This window comes from Alligator sinensis, unplaced genomic scaffold (assembly GCF_000455745.1).
Source record: "Alligator sinensis unplaced genomic scaffold, ASM45574v1 scaffold137_1, whole genome shotgun sequence".
NCBI classification, from domain to species: domain Eukaryota; kingdom Metazoa; phylum Chordata; order Crocodylia; family Alligatoridae; genus Alligator; species Alligator sinensis.
In genome coordinates this window covers 510,531-525,222 of record NW_005842545.1, presented here as the reverse complement: position 1 = coordinate 525,222, position 14,692 = coordinate 510,531, and the positions used below count along the sequence as shown (strand labels likewise).

General features: G+C 59.3%; 1 protein-coding gene across 1 annotated transcript in view; it reads left to right on the top strand.

Annotated features, from left to right (window-relative positions):
- KDM5C (lysine demethylase 5C) overlaps nt 1–14,692 on the top strand; it is an 18,775-nt gene that overhangs the window by 3,065 nt on the left and 1,018 nt on the right. The window contains exons 6-26 of the mRNA XM_025213660.1: nt 141–209; nt 1,778–1,901; nt 2,494–2,678; nt 3,437–3,595; nt 3,722–3,841; nt 4,376–4,534; nt 5,070–5,251; nt 5,480–5,642; nt 6,169–6,288; nt 6,838–7,032; nt 7,635–7,816; nt 9,133–9,257; nt 9,920–10,067; nt 10,257–10,353; nt 10,945–11,303; nt 11,822–11,960; nt 12,301–12,480; nt 12,736–12,867; nt 13,091–13,600; nt 14,176–14,233; nt 14,306–14,505. Of these exons, the coding sequence (XP_025069445.1) occupies nt 141–209; nt 1,778–1,901; nt 2,494–2,678; nt 3,437–3,595; nt 3,722–3,841; nt 4,376–4,534; nt 5,070–5,251; nt 5,480–5,642; nt 6,169–6,288; nt 6,838–7,032; nt 7,635–7,816; nt 9,133–9,257; nt 9,920–10,067; nt 10,257–10,353; nt 10,945–11,303; nt 11,822–11,960; nt 12,301–12,480; nt 12,736–12,867; nt 13,091–13,600; nt 14,176–14,233; nt 14,306–14,505 (3,606 nt within the window). The remainder of the gene's footprint in view (nt 1–140; nt 210–1,777; nt 1,902–2,493; nt 2,679–3,436; nt 3,596–3,721; nt 3,842–4,375; nt 4,535–5,069; nt 5,252–5,479; nt 5,643–6,168; nt 6,289–6,837; nt 7,033–7,634; nt 7,817–9,132; nt 9,258–9,919; nt 10,068–10,256; nt 10,354–10,944; nt 11,304–11,821; nt 11,961–12,300; nt 12,481–12,735; nt 12,868–13,090; nt 13,601–14,175; nt 14,234–14,305; nt 14,506–14,692) is intronic.

Below are 14,692 nucleotides of genomic sequence, written 5' to 3'. Positions count from 1 at the left end.
GCAGCAAGCTGTGAACAGAACCTAAGTGTTCTGTTCTGAAAGTGGGAGAAATCAGGGGGTGCCACCCCCCCAACTCCAAGCCCTCCTCCCCAGCTGATGGCTGACCCCTGCCCTATCCCCATTTTGTCACCCTGCTGCAGGACTTGGAGGCCTGCCCCAGCTTGGCCAGCGCTGTGGCCCCACTGCCTGAGCATGGCCCCCTGTCATGGGTAGGGCCCCCCCGCCCCCCCCCCTTCTCCCTCTCACTCTGTTACTCACTCTGTCCATGCTGTCTTCTCCCAGCATTTGCTGCTGCTGCCCAGTGCATCTGGGGTAACGACCTCCCAACATGTATTGCTTGCATGCAGTGCATCATAGGATGAGATGCAGTCCAGGTTCGGGGTAGAACATGTTTCCTTCCCAGCATGCCCTACTCCTGTGCTGGGCATTGTGGGGTAGGCTGAGGCTGGAGGCCAGGCAAAGGAGGGCATGGGTGTGGGGTAGTCATTTCCCAGTAGGGATTTGTGAAATGGGCCGTATTCGATTCGGATTCAATTAGTTGATTTGGATCACTGACCCAGATTTGATTCGGCCAAATCCGAGTCTGAAGATTTGATGCTGATTCAGAGAATCAGCGATTTGGCCATAGACACAGCTTTAAATGTTTTTTCTACATATGTCGAGGTACCAGGCGTGGCTCGTGAACGCTGCGATGGTGGGGCGGATGGAACATCCTACAGGAGCATGGGGACAGCCCCCACCATGTGCTCAATGGCGAACCCAGAAGTGGACCGAAAGTACTTCTAGTTCACTTCTGGGTCCATGGGGGTGTGCACAGGGGAGCCTCCCTGCATCCCCCCTGCCTCAGCAATCGGCTGCAGGGAGACCCTGGGTGCCCTCCCCTAGACCCAGGAGGCACCAGTTACCAAGCCAGAGAGCTGCAGGGGGGCCCCCCCAACGTGTTCCCCGGCAGACCCGGAAGTAGACCAGAAGTACTTCTGGTCCACTTCCGGGTCTGCTGCTGAGCGTACCAGGGAGCCCCCAATGCTCCTGTGGGACGCTTCATCCGCCCCAGCATCTTGGCATTCATGAGCTGCCTGGTACCTTGAGGTATGTAGAAAAAACATTTAAAGTGTGTCTGTCCGAATCGAATTGGAACCCTCTGATTCAATTCAGAGAGATTAAAGGGTCTCCTGATTCAATTCGGAGATTCAGCCACCAAATCGGGCCGAATTGCTATCGAATCAGGGACAGAAGCTCTGCACAGCCCTATTTCCCAGCGTGTTCTACTTTGAGGCAGGGCATTGTGGGATAGGTCATGAGCCTCAGGCAGGGAGTTTCTCAGTGGAAGTCATTGTCCCTCATGCTCTGCTGTGGCATGGGGCATTATGGGATAGGACATAGGAACTCCTTGCCTGAGACCTAAGTGGAATAATTTTCTCCCAGCATGCATTGCTGTGGTGCAGGGCATTGTGGGATACGGTTGAAACACACTAAAGGGCAGGAGAGAGCCTCTGTCCCAGGGTACATTGCTGCAGTGCAGCCAAAAGCATTGTGGATTGGCACCCTGGCCTGTCTCCCAGCATGCCTCACTGTGACATTATGGGATGGGCCTTTTTTAACCCTTCACTTGCCTTGTCTCATTCTTTCTGGCTCCTTCCTGCTTCCCCCCTCCCACCCTGCTGGTGTTTGCTGTGGGGAGGTCTCTGTGGGGCAGACGTCAGGGGAGAGGTCTACCAGGGTAGAATGCCCCCTCCCTTCCTCCAGTGCTGACCCCCCCTGTGCCCTTCCCATACAGCCGGAGCCCACTGAGGAGGACATTGAGAAGAACCCTGAGCTGAAGAAGCTGCAGATCTATGGGGCTGGCCCCAAGATGTTGGGCCTAGGGCTGGTGGCCAAGGACAAAACCCTACGCAAGAAAGGTGAGGTAGGGGGGCATCCTGGACACCTGGGTTTCCTCCCAGCTTGAGAGGTGCTGGGCTCTAGTAGGTGAGGGCTGAGTATCTGGGTTCTGTCCCAAAGTGGGAGGGGACTGATGAAGTTTAGAGTAGGGTGGGTGACCTAGACACCTGGATTCTTTTCCAGCTTTGGAGGGAACTAGGCTATGGTGGGTGAGGGCTGGGTAGTCCAGGTGTCTGGGTTCTGTCCCAGCGTGAAAGTGGACTGACAGGAACTTAGGGGGTGAGATCAGAGCCAGATGGCTACCTGAACACCTGGGTTCTTTTTCTGCTTGGTGGGGCCTGGAGTCTGGTGATTGAGGCGAGAGTGGAGCAGAGGGTGTGGGTAGGGAGCCTGAATGCCTGGGTTCTCTCCTAGGAGCAGATAGACTGAGGCATAGGGGATGAGGTTGAAAGCAAGGTGGGCAGCCTCGATGCTTAGGTTTCATCCCAGCTCAAGAGAAAGATTAGGGTAGGCAGCTTGGACACATGGGTTCCATCCTGGTTCTGGAGGGCACTAGGTTCTAGTGGGTGATAGCAGGGAGAGCTGATGCCTTTCTTTCCCATTCCCTCCCAGACAAGGAGGGCCCTGAATGCCCTCCAACAGTTGTAGTGAAGGATGAGCCACCAGGGGTGGAGCCTAAGCCAGAGCCAGGCTCCCCACGCACCTTCCTGGATCCCAAGGAGGAGCTGCGGCACAGCCCTGAGCCCTGCACCAAGATGACCATGCGTTTGCGGCGCAACCACAGCAGCAACCAGTTCGTAAGTGGCCTTGGACCCTTCCGTGTGGTCCCTGCTCACCTATGACTAGAATGCAGCCAGCTCTGGGCTGGAATCGGTGGGGAACAGCTGAGTACAACGGCACCCAGGGAGAGCCTTGATGCGCCTGCCTTTTGGGGTGGAGCCGCTGGGGACCAGCTGAGTGTAACAGTGCCTGGAGAGGACCCCAGTGTGCCTCACTCTTGGGTGGAGCTGCTGGGGACTGGCCAAGTGTAACGGCGCTGGGGAGAGCTTCAATGTGCCCAGCTCTGAGATGTTACCACTGGGGAATGGCTGAATGTAATGGTGCCCCAAGAGGGCTCCGATGTTCCCCAGCAGCTCCCAGAGCTGGGTGCAGCAAAATGCATGGAAAGAGCCGTGGGACTAGGGCTTCCTGGAAGGGAAAGGTCCCTGTTTTCATCTTCCCCTCCACCATGCCCCCCCTTGAGCCAGCTAGATCAATCAGTGGGGGGGGGGCTGGACCAAGATAGGGGCAGGGCATCTCAGAGGCCTAAGTTCCTCATCCTGCTCAAGAAGTAAGGTCTGGTGGGTTTGAGTAGGGTGGGTTGGGAGCTCAAATGCCTAGGTTCTGTCTCCACTTGGGGAGGGGTTTGGGGGTCTGGTGGGTTGGAGTTGGAGGAAGGTGGGAGCTGGGACACCTGGGTTCTTTCCCTGCTCTGGCAGGGGACTGGGGGTCTGGCACAGTGGGGCATGCCTAGGTCCATTGACATGCACCCTCCCTCCCTCCTGCGGTGCTGCAGATCGAATCGTATGTGTGTCGCATCTGCTCGCGGGGGGATGAAGACGACAAGCTGCTGCTGTGCGATGCCTGCGATGACAATTACCACATCTTCTGCCTCCTGCCACCCCTGCCTGAGATTCCCAAGGGCATCTGGCGCTGCCCCAAATGCGTCATGGCGGTGAGGCCCTGGCAGGGGGTCACTGCGGAATACTGGGCTGCCTAAATCTGGAGGGCTGGTTGGGGCTAAGGGGTTCTGGGGGTGTCACAAGGGGGCCTCCCCATGCTGACCCCCACCTCCCTATAGGAGTGCAAGCGCCCCCCCGAGGCCTTTGGCTTTGAGCAGGCCACACGGGAGTATACACTGCAGAGCTTTGGCGAGATGGCCGATGCCTTCAAGGCTGACTACTTCAACATGCCCGTCCATGTGAGTGCCACCTGGATGCCAGAGTTCTGGCTTTGGGATTTAGTGGGGGCACCTGAAAAGTGGGGTTCCAGCCCCAGGGTGTAGCAGAGTCCTGGGCTTAGGCAGGGTAGCCTGGACACCTGGGTTCCAGTCCAGCTTGGGAGGGTTCTGGGGTCTAGTGAGTGAACACAGGGCTGGTGGGCAACCCAGATACATGAGTTATTTTCGAGCTGTGGGAAGGGAATGGGGTCTGGTGAGTAAGAGCAAGGCTGGCTTGGCTACAAGGACACTTGGGTTCTTTCTGAGCTCCAGAGGGTGCAAGCAAGAGATGTTGGGCAGCCAGAACGCCTGGGTGCTATCTCTGCTCAGGAAGAGAGCATAGGATTCAACGTCATGGGGAGGCAAGGAATCCAAATCTGGGGTTCCTTTCCCACCTTCAGGAGTGGGTTGGGTTGCGGGGTGAAAGCAGGAAGCCTAGATGCCTGGGTTCTCTCCCTGGTGAGTGAGGAGCAGGCCTGTCCCTGGTGCTGAGTGGTTTCTCCCCACCCAATGCAGATGGTGCCAACAGAGCTGGTGGAGAAGGAGTTCTGGCGCCTGGTGAACAGCATTGAGGAGGACGTGACAGTGGAGTACGGTGCTGATATCCACTCCAAGGAGTTCGGCAGCGGTTTCCCCATTAGTGATGGGAAGAGAAAGCTCTCTCCCGAGGAGGAGGTGGGGTCCCGCTCTGCCAGGGCTCATGGGTGGGGGATGGCCCTGATGCAGCTGGGAGCTAGCTAAATATAACGCCTGCTAGAGGAGAAAGGTCTCTGCCCCATCACCCACCCCTGCCCTTGTTGCGAGGGTGTGGGGACATGTAACCCCACACAAGTAGAGCTCCTGGGGGACCACAATGCAGGCAGGTCAAGGGCAGAGCAGCTGAGGAATAGCTGAATATAACACCATCTGGGGCAGCCCACAATGCAGCCAGCTCTGGGATGAAACATCTGGGGACAGCTGAATATAATGCCACTTGGGCTACGATGTAGCCAGCTCTAGCTTGGGGACAGCTGAGTATAACACCTCTTGGGCTGTGCCAGCTCTAGGCTGTGGCTGGCTGAATATATCACTACTTGAGCTGTGATGTAGCTAGCTTAGGTGGAGCAGCTGGGGCCTGGCAGAGTGTAACACTGCCCAGGGTGAGTGGCGATGCAGCCTGCTCTGGGCTGGGGTGCCTGAGTATACTGCCTTCTGTCTATCCATGGGGCAGGAGTATGCGCAGAGTGGCTGGAATCTGAATGTGATGCCAGTGCTGAAGCAGTCGGTGCTATGCCACATCAACGCTGACATCTCAGGCATGAAGGTGCCCTGGCTTTACGTAGGCATGGTCTTCTCGGCATTTTGCTGGCATATCGAGGACCACTGGAGCTACTCCATCAACTACCTCCACTGGTGCGTGCTGGGGGGGAGGAAAGGGGTGGGATGGAAGGGAGGCATCAGGGCTGTGATGGGAAGTGCCTGGTGGATTGCTGGGGAGGTTTCTGAGGTGGAGCTCCAAGCAGGAGGCGCTCTCTGAAGTGAGGTGCCCTGAGAGATGATTGGGGGTGGGGCTCTGGGGGTTGCTGGGGGCAGGGGGGTGTTGGGATGTGCTGACCCCTCCTTCCCACCCTTGGCTCACAGGGGCGAACCCAAGACGTGGTATGGCGTGCCATCCTTTGCAGCTGAGCACCTAGAGGAGGTGATGAAGAAGCTGACACCTGAGCTCTTCGAGAGCCAGCCTGACCTGCTGCACCAGCTCGTCACCCTCATGAACCCCAACACCCTCATGGCCCATGGTGTGCCGGTGAGCCCGCCCCCGGGTCCTGCCCTTGTTTCCAGGCCCTGCCCCTGACCCATCACCTTTGTCTTCCTCCCCTCCCCCCCCCTGCATCAGGCCCTGCCCCTGACCTGTTAACCTGATGGGGTAACAACACACTGGTAAGCCTTCCCCTATTGCCAGGCCCTTACAGGTCATGGTGTGTTGGTGAGCCTGTCCCTGCTGCCATGTCCTACTACCAAGTCCTGCCCCTAAACTGTCACTCTCATGGCTTACAGCATGCTGCTAAGATTCCACCCCCACACCCACCTTGCCACCAGGCCCCATCCACCATCAGCTTTTGCCCCCCATTGACAGGTTCCACTCTTTGACCAGCTCTACCAACTGGTGACTGTCATGAACCTGAAAACCCTCATTGACCACAACTGGCTGGGGAGCCTGCCCCCTGTTGCCAGGCCCCACACCCTTGCACCAGCTCATCACCCTGGCCCATAGCTGCTCCTTCCCCTGATGCCCTTCACCTGTCACTCACAGCTCCATCTTATCCTTGTAGGTGGTACGGACCAACCAGTGTGCAGGTGAATTCGTCATCACCTTTCCCCGGGCCTATCACAGCGGCTTCAACCAGGGCTACAATTTCGCAGAGGCGGTCAACTTCTGCACTGCTGACTGGGTGAGTCCGGATTGCTGGGTTCTCTTCTGGCTCTGAGGTTGGGAAATCATGGGGGTTGGGTGCCTGGATGCCTGGGTTTTGTCTTGTTATTGCATGGGTCAGATCAGTTCAAGCTTGGGAGTGTAGTCCAGATGTCTTGATTCTCTCCCAGCTCAGGGAAGAGATTGGGGACCTAGGTGTTGGAAAGAAAACACTTGGGCTCTCATCTGGGGGAGCTAGAAGGCCAGTTGCCTGGATCTCCTCTCCGCTCTGAGAGGAGAGTGGATTGGAACATGGTGGGCCTGGGAGCCCAGACACCTGTGTTCTCTCCCTGCTATGGGAGGAGAATGGGGTCTGATGGGTGAAAGCAGAGATGGCGGATGGGAACCTGGATGCCTGTGTTTCCTTGCTGTTCTGGAAGGGGTTTGGGGTCCGGTGATTTAAAAACAAGGAGGAGACCTGGGAGCATGGACACCTGGGTTATCTCCCTGGCTGTGGCTCATTGGCTCAGGGAGCCATAGCCCCCCACCCACTCCCAGCACTAAGTCTGCCTGGGTCCTCTCCTGGCAGTTGCCAGCTGGGCGCCAGTGCATTGAGCACTACCGGCGCCTGCGGCGCTACTGCGTCTTCTCACACGAGGAGCTCATCTGCAAGATGGCCGCCTGTCCCGAGAAGCTGGACCTCAACCTGGCGGCCGCCGTTCACAAGGAGATGTTCATCCTGGTGCAGGAGGAGCGCAAGCTGCGCAAGGCATTGCTTGAGAAGGTGGCTGAGGCTTGAGGGAGAACCTGGGGAGCTAGGGGCAGGAATTGGGGATGTTGGGAGAAGCTGGGGGTATGGCCTGGGCACAGGGGATTTCTTGGATGGGCAGGAGTGGGTACAGCCTGGGGCACAGGAGTATTGGAGAGGTTGCGGGGGGGTCCAGGTTATGAACTCATAGGCTGGGATGGGTTTCAGGCTGGATTGCCGTCAAGGTTGAGTTGGGTGGTTAGAGTTTGTGGGCTGGGCTTGGGGGTGCTGGTAGGGAGACATGGTCTGGGTCTGGGCAGCTGGGGTCATGGCCTGGGTCGGGGGTCGCAAGCTGGGAAGAGAGAGACTTGGGTGTAGACCTGAGGGTGCTCAGGGTCACGGGCTAGGTTGGGGTATGGTTAGGTGTTGTGGTTTGGGCTTGGTGCTGGTAAGGGATGGGAGGGTCACAGGCTGGGTCAGAGGTCACAGGCTGGATTGGGGGTCAGGCTGGTGTGAGGTGGGGGGTTGAGATCTAGGTCTGCGGGGGAGGGGGGTCGTGGTGTGGACCAGAGTGGGGATCAACGGTCACAGGCCAGGGCAGGAACTGGGCCCCTCTTGCTTACCCCCACCCCTCCCAGGGCATCACGGAGGCAGAACGTGAGGCCTTTGAGCTGCTGCCGGATGATGAGCGCCAGTGTGACAAGTGCAAGACGACTTGCTTCCTGTCGGCCCTGGCCTGCTACGACTGCCCACCCCACCTTGTTTGCCTCTACCACATGGATGACCTGTGCAAGTGCCCCCGCAGCCGCCAGTACCTCAGGTACTGGGATCCGAGTGTCCAGGCCCCCCACGCTTCCCTCACGTAGCTGCCAGGACCTAGGTGTCCAGCCCCGCCTCCATGTCATCTCACACAGCTGCAGTACCTCAGATAGTTTCATAGTAGCTAGGGTCAGGAGGGACCTGAACAGATCATCTAGCCTGACCCCCTGCCACAGGCAGGAATGAATGCTGGGGTCACAAGACCCCCCAATTTGCCCAAGGTAGGGGCGAGGACTACTTCCCTGGGAAGTTGGTTCCAGATTTTGGCCAACCTAACTGTAAAATATTGCCTTCTGATCTCTAACCTAAACCTATTCTCCATCAGCTTATTACCATTGTTCCTTGTCACCCCAGGTGGTGCTGGGGAGAAAAGGGCTCTACCTGTTTGCTGTTGATCTCCAGGACCCAGGAGTCTGGGCCCCCCACACACGCACACAGCTTCCAGTACCTGGGACCCAGGCATCCAGCTCCCAAACATGCAGCCCATAGTACCTTAGGCAGAACCAGGCATACAGGCCCCTCCTGCCCCTTTCCCCCCCACCCACATGCAGCTGCCAGTATTTCAGGAGCCTGGGACCCAAGTGTCTGCATCCCCACTCCCCCCCCCCCAAAAACAGCTGCTGGTCACCCTCTGCCAATACCTTTGGTACATTCTTAAAGGACCCAGGTGTCCATCACTGCCCCCCCCTTCCCCCCAGCATACAGCTGCTAGTACAGACATAGGCAGTCCCCCAGATACGTGCCAGAGTATGAAACATAAGGCATTTTGCTTGGCACATGCACCTTGGGGAAGGGGCCTAGGATGTGCTGCCACAACAAAGATTTGGCCCTTCACAGCTCCCGCACCATCCGCCCCTGGCACGTCAACATCTTTCAAGTCAAAGTTTTTGGTACTCTGCCTGAAAATGTTGCCAGCCCCTATGCTAGTACCTCGGGTACCCCCACCCAGGCACCTGGGCCCCTGGCCCCACTTCACCACAGCCAGTGGAGTGCCAGTCTCTACAGCTAGGAGGAGGAGGATCCAGACATCTGGGCCCTTGATCTCATCTCTGCCTCAGCCAGGCATGGAAAGAGAACCTATGAGTCTGGGCAGTGACACTTCTCCTTCCTGTCTCCTACCACCAAGCAGGAAACCCTGGTGTCTGAGCTCTTGCCTCCCTCCTGCCCTGCTTTTTTCCCATGATCCCTTACACTGCCAGCAGCTTCAGTGCATTGTGGGCCACCACTCTTGGGCCTGCACAGCATGGCATTTGGGAAGGCGTTGCAGAACTGAGGGATGGGTGTACATGGCAATGTTTAAATCTTCACTGCCCGCAGGTACCGCTACACACTGGATGAGCTGCCCGCCATGCTGCACAAGCTGAAGGTGCGGGCTGAGTCCTTTGACACCTGGGCCAACAAGGTCCGTGTGGCTCTGGAGGTGGAGGATGGGCGCAAGCGCAGTGAGTCCCAGACACCTGGGTCCCCTCCAGTCTCAACACATGGGCAGGGAGGAGGGCTGTTGGGGGTGGGTTGGCACCCTGAGTTTGGAGGCAGGGGAGGATGGGGGGCATACAGTGTGATGGTGGTTTGCAAAAGGGGTGTTGGGGTGGCAGCAGGGGGGGTGATTTTGTGGGGGTTAACACTGAAGACTGGGGGGTGCAAGAAGCTGGGTTTGGATGGGTTGGACTAGGGGACATGGGGTTTAGGGGGCTGGAACTAGGGGAGTTGGTACTGGAGGGTGCAAGGGGCTGATGCTGGAAGGTTGGTACTGGGAGTGCTGGGGTGACGGGTATACAGGGTAGGCACTGAGAAGTAAGGGCTGGTGCTGGGCACTGTTGGCAGGATTGGCCTTTGGGGGTGCGAGGGGTGGCTCTAAGGAGGTTGGCACTGGGAGGATGTTGGGGTTTGCACTGAAGGGTATTTGAGGGGGGCTGCAGGTAGCTGGGACTGGGAGGAGTTAGTGTCCAGAGGTTGTACTAGGGTGTGTAGAGGGTTGGCTCTGGGAAGTGTGGGGGTGTAGGGGGTGGCATTGGGAGTGTTGTTAGGGTTGGCAGTGGGAGGTGGGGGGATGTAGGGGTTGGTGGGGTACTCAGGCCTGTGGCGCTGAGCGTGTGTTTTGCAGCACTGGAGGAGCTGCGGGCACTGGAGTCGGAGGCACGAGAGCGGCGCTTCCCCGAGAACGAGCTGCTGCACCGGCTCAAGGTGGTGCTGAGCCAAGCCGAGCGCTGTGTCTCTGAGGCCCTGGGGCTCATCAGCAGCCAGGAGACTGGGTGAGCGAGGGGCCTCATCCCAGTGCCCCCACCCCCCAGGGCCCAGTATCTCTTTCACCGTGCCCATCAGCTCTAGTGCCCCTCCTCTCCCCCACCGTTCCCTGGATCCATTCAGCTGTCCTCATCAGACCCTGGTGTGGTGCCCCACCCCTGGGAGCATGGCCTGATGTGGGGTCATGGCCTATACAGGGTGCCTACGTCCCCGCTGACAGTGGAGGAGCTGCGTGCCTTCCTGGAGCAGATGAGCCAGCTGCCCTGCGTCATGCACCAGATAGGAGAGGTCCAGGTGAGGGGGGTGGGGGCAGTGTCATCTGGGGGGCCTAGAATTTGGGGGAGAGGGCTGGGCATCCGAGACACCCAAGGGGGCACCATGGTGCCAGCTAGGGGGGCTCACGGGGGGTCACCCCAGGAATGGCTCTTTGGTGGGTGTGGGGGTCTGACACCTGGTGGAATGGATAGCTCTAGGAGTGCTCTAGGAATACCCAGGGGTGAGGAAGGGGGTAGGTTTGTGACACTTACTCTCTGGGCTGGGGGGACAGATTAGGGGGTGTTTTACATGCCCATGGTGGGGAGGGACAGGTGGAGGGGGGGGCATGTCTCTGCGGCATGGATAGTATCTCAGTGGTGCCTGGGGGTGGGTGCCCAGTCTGAGTGTTGGGGGAGGCCCTGGGGTTGTTTTAAGAGGGCTTGGGACACCCTGAGGTAGGTAGGGGGGCTGGGGGTACCTTGTTGGGGGTGGGTGGAGGTGTCCAGACTGAGTGGGGGGAGCTTGGGGCACCTCAGGGTGGGAAGGATGGCCGGGGCACCTGTGGCAATGCTAGGGGGTGGGTAGATGTGTTTATGGATCTGATGCCTGTTTGTTTCCCCACCCCCACAGGCACTGCTGGCTGAGGTAGAGGCGTGGCAGGTGGAGGCACGGGCAGCACTGGGGGCATTGCCGGCAGGGGTGGTGCAGCTGCGGGGGCTGCTGGAGCGTGGTGCCCGCCTGGGTGTGGCAGTGCCTGAGGGGCAGCAGCTGGAGCAGCAGGCAGCGCAGGCAGCCTGGCTGGAAGAGGTGAAGCGGGCAGTGAGGGGGCCCCGTGGGCACATACCACTGCCTGAGCTGCGCGGGCTCGTGGCTGCTGGCACCTCTGTGGCCCCCAGCCCTGCAGTGGACAAGGCCATGGCTGAGCTCCATGAGCTGCTTGCTATTGCCCAGCGCTGGGAAGAGAAGGCCCAGATGTGCCTCGAAGCCAGGTGAGGCTGGATGCCAGGGTTCTTCCCCCCTGGGGGTGGAGGGTCCGGATGCCTGGGTTTGTCTTGGCATTGGGGAGACCTCAGATGTGCTTCAAGGTTGGGCGAGCTGATGCCTGGGTTCTCTTTCCCATTATTAAGTGAAGGGGGTCTAGACACCTGAGTTCTATCTTAGTTTTGGGAAGAGAAGACCTGGATGTACTTTTGGGCCAGTTGAACCCACCCGGATGCCTGGGTTCTTTTCCTGGGCAGGTGGGAGGGGCCTGGCTGAGTGGGTTCTATCCCAGCTCCATGAAGGGAGCAGAGTGTTAGCAGGTGGGGCTGTGAGCCAGGACACTTGGGTTCATCCCTAGCTTTATGAGGCAAGCAGGTGGGGCTACAGATTAAAACAGGGGTGCTGGGAGCCTGAACACCTGGATCTTAGGCCAGATTCTAGGAGGAGAGCCAGGGCCTGGTGGGTCACAGCAAAAGGGTGGGGGTGGCCCTGGGCAATGGGCACTGAGCATGGGCTACATCCACAGACAGAAGCACCCCCCAGCCATGCTGGAAGCTATCATCACAGAGGCTGAGAACGTGCCTGTGCAGCTGCCCAACATTCAGGCCCTCAAGGAAGCTCTGGCCAAGGCCCGAGCCTGGATTGCTGATGTGGAAGAGATCCAGGTGCAGCTGGGGTGTGGGGGTAGGGACCCCAGCATGAGGGGCTAGTCTGGCTCTGGGGTGTCTGGAGTGTGGCGGCAGAGGGCTGTAGGTATGGAGGTGGCTCTGGTATAGGGGGGACTGGGTTTGGTTGTAGGGCACGTGGGCTTGAGGGACTGGACTGGGTGGAGTGGAGGGGGTCCCTGGCACATGAAGCTGGGGGAGTCCTAAGGACAGATTTGGCAGGGCCAGGCCAGACAGGAGGCGGTGTCTGTTTTGTTTTTTTTTTTAATTATTGTTATTTTTATTTATTTATTTATTTATTTATTTATTTATTTTTAATTCCCCACCACCACCACCTCAGAATGGGGACCACTACCCGTGCTTGGATGACCTGGAGGGACTGGTGGCCGTGGGGCTGGCCCTGCCAGTGCGGCTGGATGAGCTGCGGCACCTTGAGGTGCAGGTGGGCGCTGCCCACTCCTGGCGCGACCGGGCTGCCCGCACCTTCCTCAAGCGCAACTCTGCTTACTCCCTGCTTGAGGTGGGGCGCAGGGGCAGGGCACGGGGAGGGGTCGGGCTCCAAGGGCTGAATGGGGCGGCGGCAGGCACTAAACTTGAAGGTGGGCACAGGGGACATGAGGACCCTCTGGGGAGCAGGGGAGAAGGGACCAGGGTCCCAGCAGGAGCTGGGATTTTGGGGTGGTTACTAGCAGGAGAGGATTGCAGAGTGGGCGTTGGGTGGGGGCTTGCAGGTCCTGTAGGGGCCAATGCCAACCCCCTGCCCCCATGCCTGCAGGTGCTGTGCCCATGTGCAGATGCTGGATCAGATGGTGCCAGGCGCCGTCGGGAGCAGGAGCCCGGGCTTTACAAGTTGGACACAGAAAGCCTGGGATTGTCAGCCCAGGACCTGCGTGATCCTGGTGCTGTGGTGAGCAGAGGCTCTGGTCCTGCCCCAGGTGGCATGGGATCTGATCTGAGCCCAGTAGGCAAAGTGGGGGTTGCACTCAGCTCTTCCACCCCAGAGCTGGCTGCATCTTGGCTTTGAGCAAGCCCTGCCTTGTGTTCTTCATGACAATACTTGTGGAGGGAGGTGGGACAGGCTTTTCACCCCCTGGGGAGGCCCTGGGCCTGATGCTTCCTCATCTCCCCAGATCCTGGCGTTCAAGGAGGGCGAGCAGAAGGAGAAAGAGGGCATGCTGCGGCGCCGGCATACTAACACCCAGCACCCACCAGCCCCTGGTGCCCCAGCCTGTGTGTGTGGGCAGCCCCCGGGCCCCAGCATGCTGCAATGCCAGTTGTGCCAGGACTGGTTCCACGCTGGTTGCGTGGCCTGGCCCCGCCTGGGAGCCCAGCGCCCCTCACCTGCTTGGTGGGAGTGGGATGCCAAGGTGCTGTGCCCACTGTGCCAGCGCTCGCGACGCCCACGCCTCGAAACCATCTTGGCCCTGCTGGTGGCACTGCAGAAACTGCCTGTGCGATTGCCTGAGGGTGAGGCCCTGCAGTGCCTCACAGAGCGTGCCATCACTTGGCAGCACCGGGCACGCCACCTCCTGGCCTCACCTGAGCTGGCCGGGCCCCTGGAACAGCTGGCAGCCCTGCGGCAGCGCCTGACTGGTGATGCTGGTGCCCTGCGTGAAGCCAGCTGCAATGAGCAGCACAAGGTGAGTGGGTACCTCGGGGTTGTGGGGGTGGTGGCAGACAGCATACAGTACCCCAGAGCTGGGCACATTAGGGTACTGGACCAGATCCTGTCTAGCCAGCACTCACCAGAGCCGGCCACATCAGGGGGGCCTTGGACTGCCAGCTCCACCCAAGGGCTTGGTGCATTGTGGTAGGGGACTAGACAGCCAGCCCTTCCCAAGAGCTGGATGCGTTGTTGGAGGGGAAAAGAGGGAGGTAGACAGTTGGTGCTGCCCTGCAACTGGGTGCATGGGGAGGAAGGCAGGCCTGGACAGCCAGTTCTACCCTAGAGCTGGGTGCATAGGGTGGGGCCTGGACAGCTAGCCCTGGCCCAGAGCTAAGTGCATCTCAGCCTCAGACCAGGAGATGGTGTGCAGGCAGCGATTTCCCCAAGCTGGGCGCATCAGGAGGGGCGGGATGATAGAGTGTGGGGACCCTTTATAACCAGCCCCTTTCCCAGGGCAGTGGCATCAGGCCAGGGCATCCAGTATAACTCCTTCTCCCAGATGTGGCTATACACCTGTGTCCAGCAGGGCTCTTGACTTGCCTCCCCCAGGTCTCAGTGGAGAATGGAGATGCTGCAGCACCTGAGAAGAATGGCCCTTATGCCACAGGTAAGGGCGCAGGAGCTGACCCAGTCGGGGGGTGGTGGATGCCCCCTGCTGACACCCCCTTGTTCCACACAGACCTGGAGGTGCTGTGCTTGGCGCTGCCACGGCTGCAGGGACCTGTGCTGGAGCTGGGTGAGGGGCCATTCCGGGCGCTGGACGAGTTGCTGGTGGAGGGCGACCTACTGGAGGTGACGCTGGATGAGGCCCAGAGTGCCTGGCGTCTGGCTCAGGCTGCCCGCCCACCCCCTGTTGCTACCTTCCGCCTTCTACTTGAGGTGAAGGCCCCCCCCACTCCCTTGCCATTTTCTGGCTGCTGCTTGTGGTGAGACCTTCCCTCTGGAACCTCCAATTCTTGCTGCTGCCCCCCCCCCCCCCAGCTCAAGGCAAGGCTTCTGAGACAGCCCTGTCCTTCCTAGCCCAAGCTATCCCCATCTTCCTCTTGCTGGAGATGAACACCCCCCC